This window comes from Calypte anna, chromosome 1 (genome assembly GCF_003957555.1).
Source record: "Calypte anna isolate BGI_N300 chromosome 1, bCalAnn1_v1.p, whole genome shotgun sequence".
Lineage (NCBI taxonomy): Eukaryota > Metazoa > Chordata > Aves > Apodiformes > Trochilidae > Calypte > Calypte anna.
Window position 1 is genome coordinate 189,524,053 of NC_044244.1, and position 21,213 is coordinate 189,545,265.

General features: G+C 36.8%; 1 protein-coding gene across 3 annotated transcripts in view; it reads left to right on the forward strand.

Moving 5' to 3' along the window:
* GRM5 (glutamate metabotropic receptor 5) overlaps nt 1–21,213 on the forward strand; it is a 240,981-nt gene that overhangs the window by 97,025 nt on the left and 122,743 nt on the right. For all 3 annotated transcript variants that reach the window (XM_030460975.1, XM_030460985.1, XM_030460993.1), the window contains exon 2: nt 14,352–14,601. In XM_030460975.1, the coding sequence (XP_030316835.1) occupies nt 14,352–14,601 (250 nt within the window). The remainder of the gene's footprint in view (nt 1–14,351; nt 14,602–21,213) is intronic.

The window sequence follows — 21,213 nt, forward strand, 5'->3', positions numbered from 1 at the left end:
AAATCACATATGTCAAACTAAAACTTGGTCCTTAGTTTACATCTTTTAAGTGCCTTTCCATATATTTTAGGATTAATTCATGTAGTGGATACTACTTCTAATCTTGCAAATTATCTTTTTCTTATTCTTGCTTATTCTTGGAGTTTTCAAAAAAAGTTTACCAAAATATTTGTATTCTTAAAATATTTGAATTTATACCTTAGTGTTCTGGGGAAAAAATGGTATTTTAAGCCCTAAATTTTCTTTTCTATGTTTAACATATCAACTTCCATGACCACTTTTGGCATGGTAGAAATGAACATTGTCATGTCTCATAATCCACAGTTTACAAGAGACTACATGCATAAACTTTTTTGTAGATACAAGTAGTACAGAACAAGTTTGGAGGAGATTTATGGATTACAAAATTCAGCATTGCTCATCAGCTACAGGGATAGACAAAGCAAAAATATATTTTTAGTTCAACTGAGCAAATATCAGCAGGAAAGATCAAAAGAACCCATCCTAGATTACATTTTGATACTATACATAGGCTAACCACAGTAGAATATATGGATCAGGTATCCTCAGTCAGATGGAACTCATTGCATTTCAAACATCAATTCTAAGGGTGCTAATGGGAGACAATTACTGGTGATTTGGGATGTAACGATCCAACATTTACCTATTTTTTTCCAGAAGAAAAACAGTCAGAAAAGTGTGCTCCATAAAATGAAGAAATTAAGAAAAATGAAAAATTAAGAAAAAAATATTTTTCCCAAAGTCTAAACTAACAATCCAAAACAATAAAACAAAACACAAAGTCACATGTCACTTGCATGTTTACTTAATCAAATCTCATTGGAAATTTATGTCTTCTTTCTGCTTTCTCTAGTGCATTTGTTTTTCTCCTTCCACCTAGTCCATAATTTTTTAGTTTAAGTGGGACAGGGGGAGCTTGTTTCTGTTCCCAAACTTCTAGCCAAGTCAACAATATCTTTACAAAAATTTGCAATGTTTCTGTATCTTGGCTGGCATCACTGTCTAGTTCAAAGTCTTTGGCAAGTTTCATTAATGTTGTTTACTCCCTCTTCAGATCATTAAGGAAGAAAATAAATATGATAGACTGCAGTGTTACACATAACAAAAAGATATCACCTTTGCACTTGAGCACCTCACAGTTAGGAAGACTTTTGAGTCCTGTGATAACTTTGTCACCTGTTTTTTGGACAAAAGGCTCCTACTCTTTCTGTTCTTTCAGGAGAGGCCAGAGCTCTGGAGCAGATGCATATATTTTTAAATGCATCCCCTATGCAAAACCTTTCTGCAGTGATGCTGTCTGTTAGCATTTTCCTAATGGTTTTCCTTCCAATACCTAAGCAAACAATGTCAGTGTGTAAAGCAGCATCAGTGCCCAGAGCACATTTCCTTTAGTGTCAGTGGCATCCTTGAAATCATGGTGATTAAAGGGCACTCGACAGAGCAGCTAAATGAGTACAGACTGATCTTCCTGAATGCTCTTATTAATCTACCATGCCAAGTGCCAATGCTGATCCTGCAAATGCTGAAATTTACGTTGTAATGTCAACTATAGTATAGGATCATTTGCACCACCCCTGCTCCCAACATCAGGATTCAGTTTACAGAGAAGTTTCTTGAGGAAGGCAATGCTCATGGAAAATATGACCTGGCTCCTAAACATGCTGAAAGTGAATATTATTGCAAAAGGGAACGAAAAGACCTGAAGTCTAACACTCCTTTTCTTTTACTAATATGATCTTGGAATATGCAGTGATGGGATGGAGGTTTAATTGTTTGAAGGCAGTGTGGGGTTTTTTTGATGCTGTTTTCTTTTCAGTAGATGAGTATTCTATGGAAACATTTTGCTACTCTGATATTGTTAAAGAATAGAGAAGAGTTAAAGATATAGATAGAGTTAAAGAATAGAGAAGGAAATATTTAGTAAAACTATAAACAAGATGTGAGGAATTTGAATTTAAAATTTTCCCTGACTATTTATTCCTCAAGTTCTATATTTTTCTAGTTTGTTTTCCAGTTCTTTGCATCATGGATTATATAAAGAACCCTATCCCTTAAAAAAAAAAAAAAAATAGAAAAAAATAAAAATGGAGGCTAGAGGGAACTGATATTGTTAAAGGAAGAGGATTAGTAACTTTAAAAAAAAGTCCTAATTTGCCACAAGATAAACTAACTTGTCTTCAGCTACAGCTGTTGTGTTCCAGAAAGATTTCAGGCAATATGGAGTAATTGTATGTGCCTGAGAAGAATGCATTGCAAAATCTATACCTTTAGGTTCCTGATCTTTTCTCAGTGCATAACCAATTTTTCCTGGAAAGAAGGTGGAAAACACCTAATATAAAAGAGGTGAGACCACAGCCTACCCATCCAATTAAAAGGATCTTTCTGGTAAAAAAATGATTCAAGAATGTGTGACTCACTTAATGTGGAGACATCTTATATGTACTTGGAGACTTGAATATGAAGGGGACTTGATAAATAGTGACAATTCAAACATAAGCAGCAATTGCTTAAGGCTTTTGGGACTGAATTTTTTTCAAGTACCTAAATTCTGCCTGTCAGATTCTATCTCAGGCTAGAACAAGTGTGAAGAAGAATTCAGAAATTAGAGACATTTCTAGAGATTATATAATGGCTCATCTACCTTACTGAATTGACTGAAACAGTGTTGAGGAGTTTAATTTTGCTCCTGGACAAATTTTGCATATGTAAAAGGTTCCAACAAACTGAAACACTGTAATACTCCCTACCTTGAAAAAAACAAACAAAAAAAAGAACACAGAGCTCAGTCAATCTCATTCCACTTCTGTAAGAAATAAGCAACAATTTGTAAGAAATGTGCAATTTTCTCCCATCCAAAAAAATGGTCAGTGTATAATGTTCAAAAATTAATCCTGTCAAGTAGTATCTAGTTCAGAACATTTGTGGAGAATGAATTACTGTGTCTTAAAATAATTCAACTTTTCCATCACACATGAACATTCTTACAAACACATCAAGGAGATATGAGTCTAGAATTCCCAGTGTTATGTGCACAATGAGCTTGAAAACTTTATTCAAACTATTTCTTACATGTTAGCTTTTCAACAGGAATGATGAAGTCAGTGTCTTTCTTGGTTATCTGTCTTGAATCTGGTTTTAGTAGATATTTCCAGTACTGATTTAAATCATGGTAAATGAAGTATGGTTATGAAATCTGTAAATAGTATCATACTAATTGAAGCTGCTGCTAGAACAGAATAATCTGATGTTTAAATACTAGATAAGAAATGATTAACTGAGAGTCAGTTCTGCAGAAAACAAGACCCAGATATTGAAATGGATTGCAAGAGTTAACAGAAGTGACAAAGAAGGACAAAGAGACAAGTTGTAATAGGCTTGCATTGAAAGAGACCGTAGAAAAACTAGGGTAAGAAAATTCATGAAAGATTAGTTTGTCTTCCAAGCTGACTGTCCAAAGCAGCCATGAAATCTCCATCACTGTAAGTACCTTCTAAAAAAACCAAACTAGCTTAGTTTGAAATTCAGCAGATCATATTCTTCAACTCGTATTTGTTATTATCTTTTTCTTCTTCAATTTCTGCATCCAAAAGGTGAGGATAATTGTGTTCTACTTGCTAAGACCCCTTACAATTAAGAAATGAGATGTATCCCTAACATATTCAAATGAATTATTAAAATATTCTTCTAGGATGCAATCTTTGTTATCCTCAAAAAAAAAAAAAAAAAAATTATCCAGCATGTTCCTAAAATAAGACTATCTCCAAGAAAGTAGTTAGTCACACAGTATAGACCTTCTCATCCTACACAGCATAATTTAAGAATGATATAATGTGAATAAAATTATTAATATGCCCCAAGAAACTGCATATAATCCCCTTCAAAATCTTTTGGCAAGCACTCCTGGGAAACACAGGATACCTGTTTGTATCTGCTTTCCAGTAACTGAATATTCATGGATTCCTGATAGACCTTCCTCTTTTCAGAGCTCAGATCAGGAGAGTCATGAAATCCACTCCTGTCCCAAACAAACATGCTGAAAACAAATGCACACAATCATTTAAAGTGAAATTAAGGTGGTCTCTTTGGCCTAGTCTTGCCATCATCTACAATTACTGCGAGAAATACTGGGTATTATTATTAAGACATGCTAGACATACAGAGTAATTGTTGCTATAGTGAACATATAGGATGTAGTTACTGTTACAGCTAAGCAAATATATGTTTTTGTGAGGCAAAACCATCAGGTTTCATTTATTCACAGAGAAACGTGGTCCTTATCACTCTAGTTATCTAAATTTTGCTCAATCCATAATAAATATTTTCACATATCACTGATGGTAAGAAAATGTTTTTACCTCCATTTCCCATATGAGGAGACAGGGCAGAAAGGCAGGCACTTAGCAGAAAACTCAAAAGATAAATCGAAGGCCTTCAGAGCCTATCAAATCCCTGAATCTTGCTTCTTTTTGCTGGATGACTCCTGGCAGTGCTCATTCAGTGCAGCAGCAGAATAGGACATCAAGTGTGTTTTAGAAAAGACCCATTTCAAACCATAGTTAAGTATGTTTTATCAAGGTATGTTAGAGGTTGTGAATATAAAGACGTATGGTGTTGTTTACTTGTAGAAGGGTCTAAGAATTATAATGTTATATTTGTATATGTGTGTATATATATATATATATATATATATATATATAATATTCTAAGAAATATAATAATTAATAGTTTAAGCCAGAACTGGGACTGGGTCCAAATGCCAATGAAGAAATCCCAGGAAGATGTATTCCTTGGGAATTCACTACACCCACAAGAAGGATACAGGATCACAGACCCAAGTGTTCCAAATACAAAGCCCTCTTCTTTCTGCAACAACATTTTGTCTTGAATGGAACAGCCTCCAGTCCAATACTGTCAGTCTCCTGTGTCCCCATTTATATCTGAAAAGTAAAATCCTAAACAAAAATGAAATAGATGTTAGAATATCCCTGGAGTCCACTAGTGCTTTCACTAATGATATTATTTTTAAATGAAATATGAAATGACTCAGGAAATACCTAAGGGAAACGTCTTTGAGTCAGGTAGACAGAAAGAGCTATTTCACAAACAGAAAGTACAGAAAATTTTTAATCTCTCTGGTCTGAGAACAAGGAAAGCAGTCAGAGATAGCACATGTTTCTGCAAAAGCTGTCAAGCTTAAAATCATTTAGCAGACATTAGCATCACAGAGGACTTCAAACACTTCCGAGTGGACAAGGGCAGAAGATTGCAGATGTGCCAGTTAGCAGGATGCATCAAAGGGAGCTACAGAAAAGGCTGTTTCCAGACTGTTCCCTTTTCTCACATAACAGGGATCTTTAAATGAGTCTTTAAAGTTATAAAGTGATAATTCAAAGATAAACAGAAGTGAGGTGCATTAAGCTGTGAAACTAGGTCATAATTTTCCTAAGAGGAATGAATTTATTATTTGAAAATAGCCAAAAGGAGATGAGAAAGAGAAGAGAAAGTTTGGTATCAAAGTGATACTTATGAGATCACTCAGATGAGGAGATAATGAACAGATATATTTAACTTAATTAAGTACAGTTATATTTGGTTTTCATTGGATGTTACTTCACTAACATAATTTAAACATCAATTATTTAATCAAAGGCTACAAATGGAGCTGGTCTAAATGCATTTTTACAAAAATATCTGGTTGGAAAAAGAACAGTAGAAGAAACATAAAAACCTCATAGAAAACAATTTATTTTATTTCTTAACTAAACATGTGGAATTTATTTTAAAATGCCAAAATATTTCAGTTATTTTTTAAATAACCTAGTGCCATGATTCAAAATACATATATTTATTTTATTTTACATTGTAAAAGGTAATATGAGGCTTATATGAAAAATGGTCAATATCTAAATTAAATATAAGATCATTCTGACAATTTATTTCAATCAGTCGGAATTGAATTTTAAGAGGATTAGAAATGGAGTGCTTTGTTTGATTAATTTTTTTTTATCATGAAAACATTTTTTGTCCTCAACTTTAAAAAAACCTGGAAAATTTCAAAACTGTTCCCAGAGAAGGAAATTAATTGTATAACCAGTATGATGTTATGGTAACTAATACTTCTTTAGATCAACACATCTTGAACTGCAGTATCTTCATCTCTCAAGGTAACATGCAGGTAGGCAATCCTTTCAGTTTTATGAACACTTATTAACAGATAAATGCTGTTCAAAGAGCTTTCAGTTGGAATAGACAAGATGAACATCCAAGAAAATAGATACATGGATTCTCTGTGATCATATAGATAGCAAACGAGAGACTTTACTGCAGTCATCAGCATTTTATGTCATTTATAAGGCCTTGACTGGTAGATTACACCCTCTAAATCACTGAAAATGTTCTTAAGGAAAGCAGGTAGAGCAATTTTAAGGATATATTAGGTAGTATTCTTAAGTTAATCACTAAGGGAATTTTTGCCCTGTGACAGTCCTTTGATATTTTCTAGTTCTCTGATACTGCTCCAAGCCCAGCAAACAGTATCTGGCTGCTTTGCCTGAAGAGCTGTTTCTTTGGAGAAACCTTCCTTTGACATAACCACTTGATTCTGCTTGAAGAGCAACAGATAAACCTTCTTGACAACTCCTCCCAAAGAACACAAGTAGACAGCAAAACAACTCGTGTGGGAATAAATAGTATATAACATATAATGTTTTCATCAAAAGAATTTTTCATCTTGGCTACGTACTCTCCTGCACCACAGTTCTGCAGAGGCCCTAGAAGGAAGTTTCAGAATGACTCCAAATGAGGCATGGTGCTAGAGATCTAATGTTGTGTCATGCTGAGGAAAGGCTGGTAGGACTTGTTCTGTGTAATGTCCTTTCACCAGAGCAGGATTTGGATAATTTCATCCTGAATGTTAGAAATTATTGTATTAAAAATTATAGAATCACAGAACCATAGACAATTAGGGGTTGGAATGGACCTTGAAAGATCATCTAGTCCAATCCCCCTTGCCAAACCAGGTCACCTATAGCAGGTCACACAGGAAAACATCCAGGTGGGCTTTGACTATCTCCAAATAAGAAGACTCCACAACCTACTTGGCCAGCCTGTTCCAGTGCTCTGTCACCCTCACAGTGAAATATTTATTCTTATATGGAACTACTCTGGTTTATAACCATTGCATCTTGTCCTGTCATTAATCATCCTTGAGAAAAGCTTGACGCCGTCCTCCTGGCACTTGCCCCTTACATATTTATAAACTTAATGAGGTCACTCCTTGTTCTCATATCTCCAAGCTGAAAAGACCCAGCTCCCTCAGTCATTCCTCATAAGGGAGATGTTCTACTCCCTTAATCATCTTGGTCACTCTGTGCTGGACTCTTTCAAACAGTTCCCTGTCCTTCTTCAACTGAGGGACCCAGAAATGGGCACAATATTCCAGATGTGGCCTCAACAGGGCAGAGTAGAAAGGGAGGAGAGCCTCTCTCAACCTACGTAGCCACCCCCCTTCCAATGCCCCCTCAGGATGCCATTGGCCTTCTTGGCCACAAGTGCACATTGTTAGATCATGGTCATCTTTCCATCCACCAGCACCCCCAGGTGCCTTTCCCCTGTGCTGCTCTCCAACAGCTCAGTCCCCATCCTATCCTGGTACCTGGAGTTGTTGTTTTCCAGGTGTAAGACTTCACCTGTGCTCTTGTTCTAATACATTAGATATCTCCCTTACCAACTCTCCCACCTGTCTAGGTCCCTCTGAATGGCAGCACAGCTTTCTGGGATGTCAGCCGCTCCACCCAGTTTTGTGTCATCAGAAAACATGGTGAGAGTGCACTCTATTCCCTCTCCAAGTCATCAATAAATATATTGAATAGTACTGGTCCCAGTACTGACCCTTAAGGGACTCCACCAGAAACAGACTTCCAATTAGACTCTATCCCATTGACTACAACTCTCTGGATTCTATCCTTCAACCAGCTCCTGCTCCACCTCACTACCCAATCATCAAGGCCACACTTCTTCAGTTTAACTCCAAGGATGCTGTGGGAGACAGTGTCAAATGCCTTCCTGAAATCAAAATAAACTGTCTACTGCTCTATCATCCATCCACCTGGTTACATCCTCATAGAAGGCTCTCAGGTTCATCAGACATGACTTCCCCTTAGTAAAGCCATGTTGACTGCTCCTGATAAGCCTCTTGCCCTTGCTGTGCCTGGTGACAGCATCAAGGATGAGTTGTTCCATCACCAGAGATGAAGGTGAGGCTGACTGGTCTGTGGTTACCCAGGTCCCCTTTCTTGGCTTTTGTTGAAGTCTGAAGTGACATTTACTTTCCTCCAGTCTTCAGGCATCTCTCGTGTTCCCAATGACTTACCAAAGATGATGGAGAGCAGCCTAGCAATGACATCCTCCAGTTCCCTCAGCATCCAGGGGTGCATCCCATCAGGACTCATGGATTTATGGATGTCCAGACTCATTATCTGATCCTTAACCCATCCCTTATCAACCAAGACAAACTTGACCTTTACCCTGACTTCCTCAGTGGCCTTAGGTTCCTGGGACTCCTGAGGACATCCTCCAGCAGAATACACAGAGGCAAAGAAAGCATTTAGCAATTCTGTCTTCTTTGTATCATTTGTCACCAGAGCACCCACCTTATTCAGCAGTGGGCCTACATTGACTCTAGTGTTAGTTTTATCTACTATGTATTTGAAGAAGCCCTTCCTGTTGTCCTTAATTCCAAGGAGGCTTTAGCTTTCCTAGTTGCCTCTCTGCATTCTTAGACAACAGCCTTATATTCCTCCCAAGTGGCCAGCCCTTCCTTTCGCAACCTATAGGTTCTCTTCTTCCATTTGAGTTTACCTGGCAAATAATATCCTTGCAAATGTGTGTGTGTACAAATATATATATACATATGTATGTATATATAAAATCTATTTCCATGAAATTCAGATTTTTGGATTGAGTATTTTGTGAGGTAACATCCCAAGACACATTTGAGTGGAATGTATTTTGAGGACCTATTCTCATTTGATCTGATGGATTGCTTTCAAAATTAACTTATTCTTTAATTTTTTATCGTTTTATACATATGCACAATAGAAAAACTGAAGTGATATTTTAAAATAATTCAATTAAAATATTTTTATTAAATCAAAATATGTTATGGTTTATTTCCTTTTTTAAATACGCATATCTTCAGAATTTAAGCTACATGTTATTTGATTTCATTTAGTCTATAACCTTTAGCATGAAGTAATGCTCTACTGTCCCACTTTATTCACAGCATAATTGTAAGAGGAAGGTTATGATTTTTATAATGTTGTATCAGTGACATGCAGTTGCTGTAGCTGCTCAAGATATTTGGTATTATGTCCCTGTTCTTAATACTGGTGAAGTTTTAAAGATTCATACAGTCATGGCAGTTAAATATGGACACTATCTATTAGGCACCTGTAGTACCAGGTCTTATTGGTGTTTTGCAATGATTAATTTGAATTCTAAAGTTCAAAGACACATTCAAAAAGACTTCCCATTTAGGAAACTATTCTACACCCCCATAGCTTTCACTTTCAGTAAGATCATTCTGGTAATCAATCAACATGTTGCCTTTCATAAAGATCTTACATCACTCCCACAGGAATTTTCAAAATTATACCTACTTAGATATTTTTAGGTATTTCTGGAAAAGTTCATCTTAGTGATGGCAATGAAAGCTAGTAAAAAATGGTCTATATTCCCTATATTTCTTGTGAAATACCTTCTGAGAATTTTAACATGACTTGGCTTTTATTCTGTGGTTCAGAAGCAGAGTAGAGTATTGTACTGTTCTACTCTTCCTTCTTTATAAAAACAATGGTAGCACTTTTGCTTAAATAAATATACTTTTTGGTAGGTAGGAGTATTACCATCTAAATAAATGACATGAGGCTTTCCTTCAATTTTATTTGTGCCTCTTCTTCTTTTACTTTGTGGCTTTTCACTGCATCCTACCCATAGCAATTTTACATCTTAAATCTCTCCTAAAGGCTGATTTGCATGTATATTCACTGAAACTCTTATGAACTAATTACCTGATAACATTTTGAATTTGCAGCTAAAACAAGCTCTTGTATTAAAAAATAAACCTATGACAGCCTAAAAATCCCAGGGCAGAAGAAAATGCAATTCATTGCTCCATTTGGATGCAGGGACTCTCATATCAATAACCTTTAGTGTGATAGAGCAAATGTCAGTATATTTTGTTTATTAACATTAAAAGCCTTGATGTTTTGCTATGTAATGCAGATAAGATCTTAACAGTTTATGTTCAGAGAGCTTAATTGCCTCAATAGCTGGGTGGGAGAAGCAGCAAGCAGTCTGCAGTTTTCCTGACCCTTTTCTATCAGATTGAAGTATTATTATGTACTGTACTATATTAAGCTTCATTTGGAAAAAAGCACAATCTGTTCTTTTTAAGCTTCTTAATAGTTTCTAGTACTGATTCATTGCAAGTGGAACGAACAGATTGTTATAGTTAGGCTGTAGGTGGGGATGCATATGCTTGAGTTTTGAATAAAATTCCAGCTCTGAAGAAGAGATAAATTTTTTGCATGATGATGTAATCATTTTGTTAAAACATGCAGAGACATACTGGAGTAGCTTTTGAGCTGGGCTTAGGGCCAGATGTTCAGGTAGGTAACATGCAGGATTCAGGCTGTCATTTTAAAGGAAACCAGCTGCCAGTTGTTGCCATGTGTATAGGACATACTTAAAAAACTATCAACAGCAAACAGCTCTGATTACACCCCCGACAGACAAACTTTCAAGAGGGAGGAATATCCAGTAAAAAATTGCGATACTACCCCCAGTGGAATCAGTCACAATACAGAGATGCAGGTTTCCAAATGCTGAAATGGAGATTGGTGGTGGAGAAGATGACTATAAATAAATTGATCACAGTTCAACTTCAGCTTGTGTTGTTTGCTGTGTCTTTTCTGCTTAATAAGAACTAGCCAAGAAAAAGTAAATAAATCTCTCTCTTCTGTTTAATTTTTTCTTAGGTTCTTTCTGTAACTTTAGAAGTGGAAACAAAATAACTACGTGGATAAATTGCTAGAAGTAGGCAGCTTCATCACAGAGGACTCACATAAGATGTTGCTTTGGTTCCAGAAAAAGGGCTTGAATTAATTTTCATTTAGAAGCAAAGCTGCAAACTCCTCAGAGTCAGGTTGCAAAAGTTCTTACCTTGTGTATCCGTGTGTGCAATTCCAGAAGTCTCTGTATCTTTCTCCTTGTGCCATAGACCTGACTGAAGAGTGGGAACTACCCTGTCAGTGGAAATCTGCCCTTGTTGTAGCAGTTTCAGTGCTGGTCCTGTGGAAATGCCTGTGGAAATACCACAGTCCCAGGAACCAAATGTGTATGAGGAGCACAGTTCCATGCAGAAAGCATGGAGACACTCTTCACTGAGAACCCCCACATCTCATCCTCAAGAAAATAAGAATATGCAAATGTAACTTCCCAAGTTTATAAAAAAATTTGAAAATGTAACTTCCCTTGCTTCCTTCTCCCCTTCCCTCAGTGCCACATTTGTACCTTTATGCATATACAGGTTTTCCACAAAAAGGTGGCTCAGGAAATTCGTCCTAATGTATGGTGCAAAGGAGTTCATCAGAACAGATCTTTTTCCATCAAGAAGTGCTCATTATCCCCACAGTATAGCTCAAATTAAATATACATACCCCATCAAACTTCTTGCACAACAGGGGAATTCACTATGAATAATTAATTAAGTGAAGTTTAATCAGTACTGATCATGACAAGAGCTCCACTGGTGCATTAGTTTGAGGGCCCTGAAGCAAAGACACTTTTTGTTTTCATCAAATCTCCCCTGAGTTTCTGCCATACAGCTATACTTTTCTCAGCTGGGAAATTGGTCACTCTCAGATTTGGACTGCCAAGAAGTTTTTCTTCCAAATGCTAAGAACATAACCCTCTGTTAAGTATCTTTTGCAGCATAACATGCTTCTTCTCATTTTGGATGATGCATTGCTCTCTGTACGGTTTCACAAAATCTCCCTGTCTGGATACATGATGAGACCATGACATTTGTTGTCAGAGTAACTTTTGTTTGACTGGAAAAGAGTTAATGCACTTTATGTTCTTTGCAAGACCTACTATTTTTCAGCTCTGTAATTAAACCTATTCTCAGCTTTACAGCAAGCCTCAGGGTAACATTTTGTATGTTTATAACACTTACAAACAAAGAGCACAGTATCTGGAACACTGAAGAGATCCAGTTCTGAGTTTGGATTCATTCTCAGTTCATTATTTCAGTCTATTTGAGATACACTAAGGAACACGTCTTCCTCAAACTTCCAAATTCTATGGCAAAGTTTGATATGATTTTCTGTCTTTTTAAATTTTGTCTTAGGAAATATAAGCCTGATCATTTAATTTGACCCAGCTTGATGTGAAGGAGAATAATTTAAAGCAAAGTAGTGCATTTCCTGTCAAACAGTTTAATTTTGTTTTAGATGACCTTGGGACCTGGTGGGTGTTATATGTGACTACCTCCATTTTTCCTTCAGACTTCTGAGGCTATAATACATCTTTCATGAGGAACCACATTTCTGACCTCTAGCTGAACTGTTTCAGCATCTCAAGGGAATCATTTGATGCTCATGCATCACAGGAAACACAGTGTCTCCTGAGAGCATGACACATGGGGAAGCACTGGACACCTGATTTACAAGTCCCAGGAAACATTGGAACAATAGATTTTAAAAATCCTATGATATTTTGTCCAGGCACAATTTGCATAGTAATGTCTTTCACATCAGACCTGATCACAGCAGGAGGAAAATGAAAGTCATATTAGCTCAGCAGATCTGTATTTAAGTTGCTGTTTTAGTTGGGTACCATTTGGAAATTTCAAGGTCTCAGTGACTCATTCATGAGGGAAATGAAGGTAGCCATATTTACTCTCTTCTGATCTTTGTCTCTTTTGGCTATTCATTTGGTCAGATCTTCAAACTGGTGACTGTTTTTCACATCCATGTACAGAGCTGAGCATATACAGCCTCTAAACATCAGAGCAACAGGGACAAATTCCCAGGTGGGCAAGCTGAATGCCTGGTGGCTCCAAGGTCACAAAACCAGGAGACAGCCCACATGCAGTTGTCTGATCCTCACTGCTTCACACACATTGGCATTGTCAGTGCCCTAGTGTATTTGTAACTGTGCTGGTAAAAGAAAGAATTTCCCTTGGAGATTCTGCAATTTACAAAGTAACAAATCACTGACAAGCAGCTCCTTCCAGTAGCATCACTTTAACATTTTCAGTCTTATTAATTTATTGACCCTGTTTCTGTAGAATAGTACTTAGACCTTAAGACAATGTTTTGGAGAAAGTTTTCCTGCTTCAGGGGTCTTCTAATTTGAATGAGACATGAAACAGGTTTAGGCAGACAGATGGAGGAGCACAAAGAACCAGGACAATCCTGGTCGGGATGATTTTCAGTGGTATCAGCACACCCACTGATGAAGCACCATGACTTTTATGTGGGCCTGGAAAGGAGGAATTTTCCATGATGAGACAGAAAAAATAACAGTAAATGTATCTATCTGCTTATATTTTTTATCAGTTTATCCCACTGATGAAGAATAGATTGAATGATTTTTTTGCCTATGTGTTGGTAGACATTTAATTTAAACAAAAACAAGCAAACAGAAAAACCAACAAAACAGAAGTGTAATTATTTAATTTATGATCTTGTGGTCTCTGCAACAAGAATCCTGTTTTGCCACTCATCATTGTCCTAAATCACCAGAAGTTCTTTCTTTTAGCATGTTTTAACTTTCAGTGTAATTAAAAATTGTTGTTTTCAGAATAAGAACAAAGTCAGTTTATTATGAGTCACTGTTTTACATTGCTTATACTTAAAATATTACATCTAAAAATATTGTCTGGATGTATTTTAATTTTTCTGAAATAAACTCAAGAGAACTTGACCACATTCTGTCAATGTAAGAGAATCATAAGAGATTGCAGTTTATAGATACATTGTTGTGCACACTGGACTGGATCGTTACAGGAATCAAACAGCCTTTGCTTTCAGCAGAGATGTAGGCTCCCAGGCAGAAGTGAGGTTTCTAGAAAAATTGCTTTATCTTGGCTTGAAAAATTATTAATTAAAATGTCAAGGTTTTTTTTTGTGAAAAGTTTTGGGTTTTGTATGCTGATCTCTGTGCAGATAAATTTTATATTCTTTAAAATATTTGCTGTTTCAAAAGCAAGAAAAACTTCTGCCAATTTTAATATATGCATCTGTGCTTCCTTTTGTACTTAGGAAACTATGGAGAAAGCGGAATGGAAGCTTTCAAAGATATGGCTGCCAAGGAAGGGATCTGCATTGCACATTCCTACAAGATCTATAGCAATGCTGGGGAACAGAGCTTTGACAAGCTCCTGCGAAAGCTTCGGAGCCACCTGCCCAAGGCAAGAGTTGTTGCCTGCTTCTGTGAAGGGATGACTGTGAGAGGGCTCTTAATGGCCATGAGGCGCTTGGGACTCGCTGGTGAATTTTTGCTGCTGGGCAGGTGAGTAATATCATGAAGTTACAGCCAGTGTCTTGACTGAGTAGGGCAAAAGAATAAGGCAGTCCAGTCAAGCAAACACATCCTCATGGTGTCTCCTAGACATATCTAAAAGATAGAAAGTAACGTCAGCCATGTCGTAATGGTACACAGGCTACAAAGACATGCATCATTCTCCTGGCATGTCACGCAAACACAGTCTGCTTGACCAGTCTTAATAGCATTGTGTAGGAGAAGGCTGACACACAAATATTTAATCTGTATCACGCATTTTGTTTTTTGCATCTTAAAATAGATTATGTATGTATGCATCCTGAAGCTGCGCTTCGTCTGAGTAATACAGTATTAAGAATCGCTGATAGGACCTCTGGGTAGACCTCAAATAGATATTCCCAAAATATAGTTTGTTAACTATTAAGTTTTCCTCCTGAGCTGATGTGTTGACATGTGCTTACTGTCCTAAAGGCAATATGTAGGTAATTCTTCCTCTTATCTCCATGGTGTCAGTGGTTCCTTCCATAAACACCAAAGGAAGAAAGGAGAACTCCATCAGATGTGTTCATTCATCAGGAGAAGGCCCTTGACTAGTGAGCAGAAAAGTAAAAGATATTAATGTAAACCTAAGGGGGTCTTTCTATGTGCCATATATTCAACAAGGGACGCTAAAGGACATGAGAAAAATTATGCACTGACCACAAAATGGAGTGTACCAGGAGCCAGACAATCTGGCCTGCACTATTGGAAAGAAGATCTGATGTTGTCCCAGGCATAAACTGTACAGGAACACAAACAAAATGGTGTTAGTGAAACTAGAGATCCTGGTGAGACCTTCGGGGAAACCTGTAAGGATTGCAATTCTGCTTAGTTATCTTGGAAGCTGGGGCACTGACATTGTCTCACTGACAGGACATCTGCCTCTCCTGCCAGTCTGCCGTGTTGCCTTTACCCTTCCCCTGGGTCAAAGGGGAAAACAAAAAGGCAACAACAAGGACTTTTGCCTCTGCCCTTAATTTTAGCATCAGCCTACATTTTGGCAGTTTCAGCTGTGAATTTTTTACTTATTTTTCTGTACTATGGTAACTATGTCTGCCCTCCCTTTCATATACATGTAATACAGGCTCTTCCATGGATTATCTTGGTTCTTTTATGGATTGACACCCAAAGGAACCATAGCCCTCAGGGTGAGATTTACTTAAATATATTTGGTGTTCTACAGTTTGTACACTCCCATTCCTAGAACATCAGGATTCCCTCTAAAGATACAAGAGAAAAACAGAACCTTCTTAGGTCCCTTGTTTTTAATGTGGACATTTAAAGTAACTCAGAGAAATCATGTTCTGGAAAAGGCCTTGTATAAAAATTATCTTGATGACTGATTTTGGTGGCAAAACTTACTTTCTAGTTGTTTAGAGTAAAGCAGAACAAATACCACCTCCACTGTATCTAGCTGAATCTGGTGCCATGTAATCTTTGCTATCTTCTTTTAACCTAAACACAAAAAGTTGCCAATGCTCTGCAGCAGCACCCAGATTTAGAGGCCTGTAAGAATAATTTTCAAAAAGTATGTTTACCATTAGCTACTCCAGACTCCAAAATATACTTAATTTTGTATGGGTTTTGTTTATGTAAAGCATTGCTAATTTTAGTCCTCCAAGACACTCTTTAGAATAAGGAATTTGGTAATTGCTGATTATGGATAAGAATGAAGAAATACAGGTCTAGGTCTTCAAAAAAGCAAGGTCTAGAGAAAACTAGCTGTGGCTTTTTTGTCAAAAAATACCTGCTTCTAGCTGCAGTGGGAGCTGTCATGCTTCATTATAAGAAAGTTGCTATTCACTATTTGTCTTTTATTCACTAAAGCTAAAGTGATAAATTGAAAGTAGTAAAACCAGATCTAAACCAGAAAGAAAAACAAAATTAGTTCCTGTAGGGATTTAAAGCTCTGTTTTTCAAAATTGTGGCATGCTGTGTTCTCCCCATTTTCAGCTGTTTGGCTCTGTTGGCTATGAATATTTACCTGTTGGTCCAGAGCTAAGCTGGCTGTTTGGTTCTGTGGAGAACAGCCTAAGGCAGTGACCTGATATCGATGTGATACCTGGAATAACCCATGTTTTGCAAACACGTGATGTTGGGGCTTTTTTGTACATCAGTTATACAGGTGACAAAAATATGTAGAAAGATTTTGTAAAGGAAAGATGTGTCAGAGCACTCATAGGGTAAAGAGTTATATCTGAAATAAAAGAAGGCTGATGCAAGTAATTTATCTTGTGAAGCTATGCAGGAAAATGGATTAGGTAAGATTTATACTGTCATTCCAGCTCTGATCCTGGAGCTGCTCTGGGCTGCCCTTTGAACTGTGGAGGTTATAAGAGGACAGTCGAAGTGGGGGGGGATTGCCTGTTACTGAAAAGCAATGGGCTCAAATACAAAAATTTATCTCTTAATACATAGGTTTTTGTTAACCCACAAACACATTTTGCTTCCCTCTTGTTCTGTGAAGTAAAAATTATTTTATTTTGTTTCTGAATTCACAGAAAGAATTAAGTTCCCGAAACCACACAGGTGTTCTATGTGAAACCACAAGAAATCAATATTTCCACTTTCTGTTAGGTTTTTTTTTTGTTCAATTTTTCTTTTGGGTTTACCTTTAATGTTTCCAATCTGAAGCCCAAGTGCTAGCAAATATTTACCTCGTGCATCCTGAAGAGTTGGACTTAACCTCAAAAACAAAAAGATGACTTTCAGTTGTAAAAAAGCCTATTTTTTTTGACCCTATGTTCACCTTAAATGAGATACACACACTAGGCTTCCTCTGTTTGTCTTTATTGCTTGTGTCATTCACAGATCATGTGCCAGTAGATAACCTTTCAGATAAAATTCATTAGACAACAAATGATACATTTTCATCACAGAATAACTTTGGAACATATTTCAGAAATAAATATGGAGTATAGATTGAGTAGATAAAAACAAATCATTGTAAGCTGTTTTCAGCTGTTTCTCATTTTATATAATGGCCAGTTGTCTCCTGACTGCCAGTGCCTGATATTTGAGCAAAACCTCTGTGATCACTATAGTTGGTGATGATTTTTTTTCTGTAACACCCTTGGGATGAGACTCGGGCATGGTGTTGTTGTGATACCAAAGGGCTGTGACTCAGGACAAGAGGAAACCTCTCAAGCATTGGTGGAGCATGTTCAACTGAAGGTGAATAAAGAGAGGACACCAGTTCCAGAAGTGTGATGATCAAAAGCAATTTAAGTGAGGCTCTGCAAGAAGGAACAGACCCAATGAAGCAGTGACCATTCTTCTCAAAACAGTTCATGTATTCTCTAGCTTTAACAAATCACCTCTACTAATAAAAAATACTTAGCTTCTGAGGAGATGGATTGGAGGAAATTGTTATTGATTCTGAGGCTTACAGGTACTGCAACAAAAATAGCTACGTAGAAGGTGAGTAGTAGAAATGAGGATAATGAGGGAGAATAAAATGGGGACGCCCATTAGGTTCAGGAAGTCCCCAAAGTAGTTTGGTTGTTAGGAACTCAGCAATATATGAAAAAAACCTGGTTAGCCACCAGAAAGGGAAACTACTGCTGAAGCAAAATTAAAGCAAGATAGATTATCTGAGGGAAATGAGTTCTTTTCAATAATTTATAGAGATCTTTTGTGAGACTTGTAAAAATGTCTGTTGGGTGAAGATCTCACTTTGTAGAAGATGCAAAAAATTCCCTCCTGAAAGCGTGCTACATGGTGTGGGTTAACATGTCTTTTCCTGTGCTTGTGAAAGTCCAGCTGGCAGAGAAATTATTGTAAAATAAATGAGAGTATGAAAGTTTGCAAACCTGAAATATGATCCAAATCCATTCTTGGTTTTTTCTGCCTGCTTCAGGGAAAATTTAAGCAGCAAGAATTTTTCTGTCTAAAATAGTTCTTACTGGATAAGCTTTGAGAAAAATGTGAAAGTTAAATGTAACATAAGTGTACAAATCTCTTCTCTGGGAATAAAATACTGTGTTCAGTTTTGGACCCCTCACTGTTAGAAGGACATTGAGGTGCTAGAGCATGCCCAAAGAAGGCCAACCAAGCTGGTGAAAGGTTAGGAGAACAAGCCTTATGAGGAGTGGCTGAGAGAATTGGGGTTGTTTAATCTAGAAAAAAGGAGGTTGAGGGGAGACTTTATCACTCTCTACTACTACCTGAAAGGAAGCTTATTATTTTATTTATTTTTTATTTTTTATCTCCAAGTTGTCTTGTTCAGGCATGTAGCCCAAGGAAGCAGCTATCATAGTATGCCAAGTAACTAAATGCACTGCAATTAGCAGCATTCAGTCAGAATCTTCACTGCCACTCAATAGACAAAGAACTAAAACATAAAATAAAGGTTTGCTTTTCTGGAGTTGTAAAAGAGATTAGGTAATTTAAAAGCTCTCTTCCCTCCTATATCCAAAGTGTCCTAGAGTTATCCTAGGATACTAGAGTAACTTAGTTTTGAAAAGCAGTTTTGTGGTTTCTGTTTTGCCTGGCAACGCTGCAGCTCAGGGTCCCTCAAGGTGAGAAATAACAGCCCCAGAGCGGGTCCTGCTGCAGATTACAGGACCAGAGTGGCTGGCCAAGGAGTCTTAATATCTGAAAGGAGCATTATTTTTTTTCTATGATATAATTCACAAAAGATTAGCATAAAGACCCCACAAATTATGCTTGAGGATTTATGAGTAAAGTACGGCAAACTTCTACAGTGAAAACAAATAAATAACCTGATTTTCTGATCAGTTGTGAAAGAAGTTGTGCAGTACACTGCAATGAGTGAAAAGACAGAAGGACAAACATGACTAGATCATGAATGCAGGTCTTAGTCCCAGGAGATGTGAACTTTAATACTAGTACTAGCACTGTATTCATTCGTGATTATTTATGTGTCATGAAATTTATATGTATTGGCTTTTTCTCTGTAAATCTATTTCATGACTAATTTAGACAGTGAGCAACTCAAGCAAGACACTGTGTTTTACTCTGTACGTGTGTTTCCCTTTGGAGGCTCTTAGTATTAGTATTTATATAGTATTAGTATTTATATAGTATTTATATTTATATAGAACCTCTTAGTATTAGTATTTATTACTTAAGTATTACCTTAAAGCAACACTGATTCAGTGAGGTCAAGAGGCAGTCTTGCTCAATGTGAAACAATGAACTGATATTGGTAGTGATCATATCCTTCTCATGAAATGACAGTTTATGGGAGAGTCCAATTAAATTATTTAAATACTGAATGATCTGATCTTTCTTATCTAAAACTGGCATTAACAACTATAGGAAAGTAGCCAATATGATTGAGTAGAGCTGTGCCTTAGCACTGCAGAAAATGGCACAGTATGTCAGTCAAGGCTTTCACTTCTGCACTTCAGGATCATCTCTACCTAATTCATACTTAAACCATCTTTTGATGGCTCTGCTTAGAATCTTTCCAAGATAAAAATTCCACACTCTCCTCAGGCAACTGCTTAATTACTCCTCACACTCCTTATAATGCTTAACCTACATTTTTAAACTGTTAAACTTTTTTTTAAACCCATTGTTTGCTGTCCTGTCTATGTGAACAAAGGAAGCTGTTACTTCCCTGCCTTTCTAAGAGCACTATTTATATATTTGAAGACTTGTGCTTACCCTCAATCTTCTTTGACAACTTCCAATATGAAAGGAAAACGTTTTACACTTTGGAATACATGAGATTTCTGTTTTCCTACTAAAAATGAGACATAGGGAAAGGCCTAGAAAAAGAATCCTGAAGAATTATGTAAGGTTTATTTTTATTGCAAAAAGACAAACCTGTGACATGATCTACATAGTTAAAAAATAGACAGCAAGACAATTTCAGAGACAGCTTCCTATGCTATCAGACCCTTACTTGCAGTTCTGTATGAAATCAAGTCAATGGCACTGCTAGAAAATCGTGACTATTTGTGTGTGCATCTCTGTCTTTTCACAAGAAATACATGATTCTGATTTTACTTGCAACTTTAAAGCTCTTCTTCAACAGCTTACTAAAACTCAGAATGGGAGAAGTCTATGGAAGTCTCACTTAAGACTGTTCTCTTCAAATATGTCTTCTCAGAGTGATATTCACATAGACTTTTCTGATATGAGCCTATTTTTAGGATGAGACTCTTCTAAATCTAAGAAACAAAAATGTTCTTGAAACAATGAAAACATTTTATATTTAAGGTTGGGAAAAGATCAGATTCTTTCTTCTCAAAAACAAGAAGTGAGAGGAAATTAAGATCTTATATTCCAGCACTGTCATTCCACCACTGTCTGTAGATTATATAATAAAAAGAATTATTTAAAGAATTAAAACTAAAACTGAAGATATGAAACAGTGCATATTCCCAGAAAGATTTAAAGGTAGTTGGAACAGGATGCAAGTTAGTATTCTCCTTGAGATATATCTCATCTTTAGAACAGCTATAGATGTGTGGGGTTTTTTATTTATCTTCGTCATAGCAGAATCTTCACCTAGCAATAGTGATTCACTGCTCACATGCAAACCACACACACGTCTGGATACAAAGAAGGGATGTACGAGAGGGGAAGACCAAGGAGTTTGCATCTCCA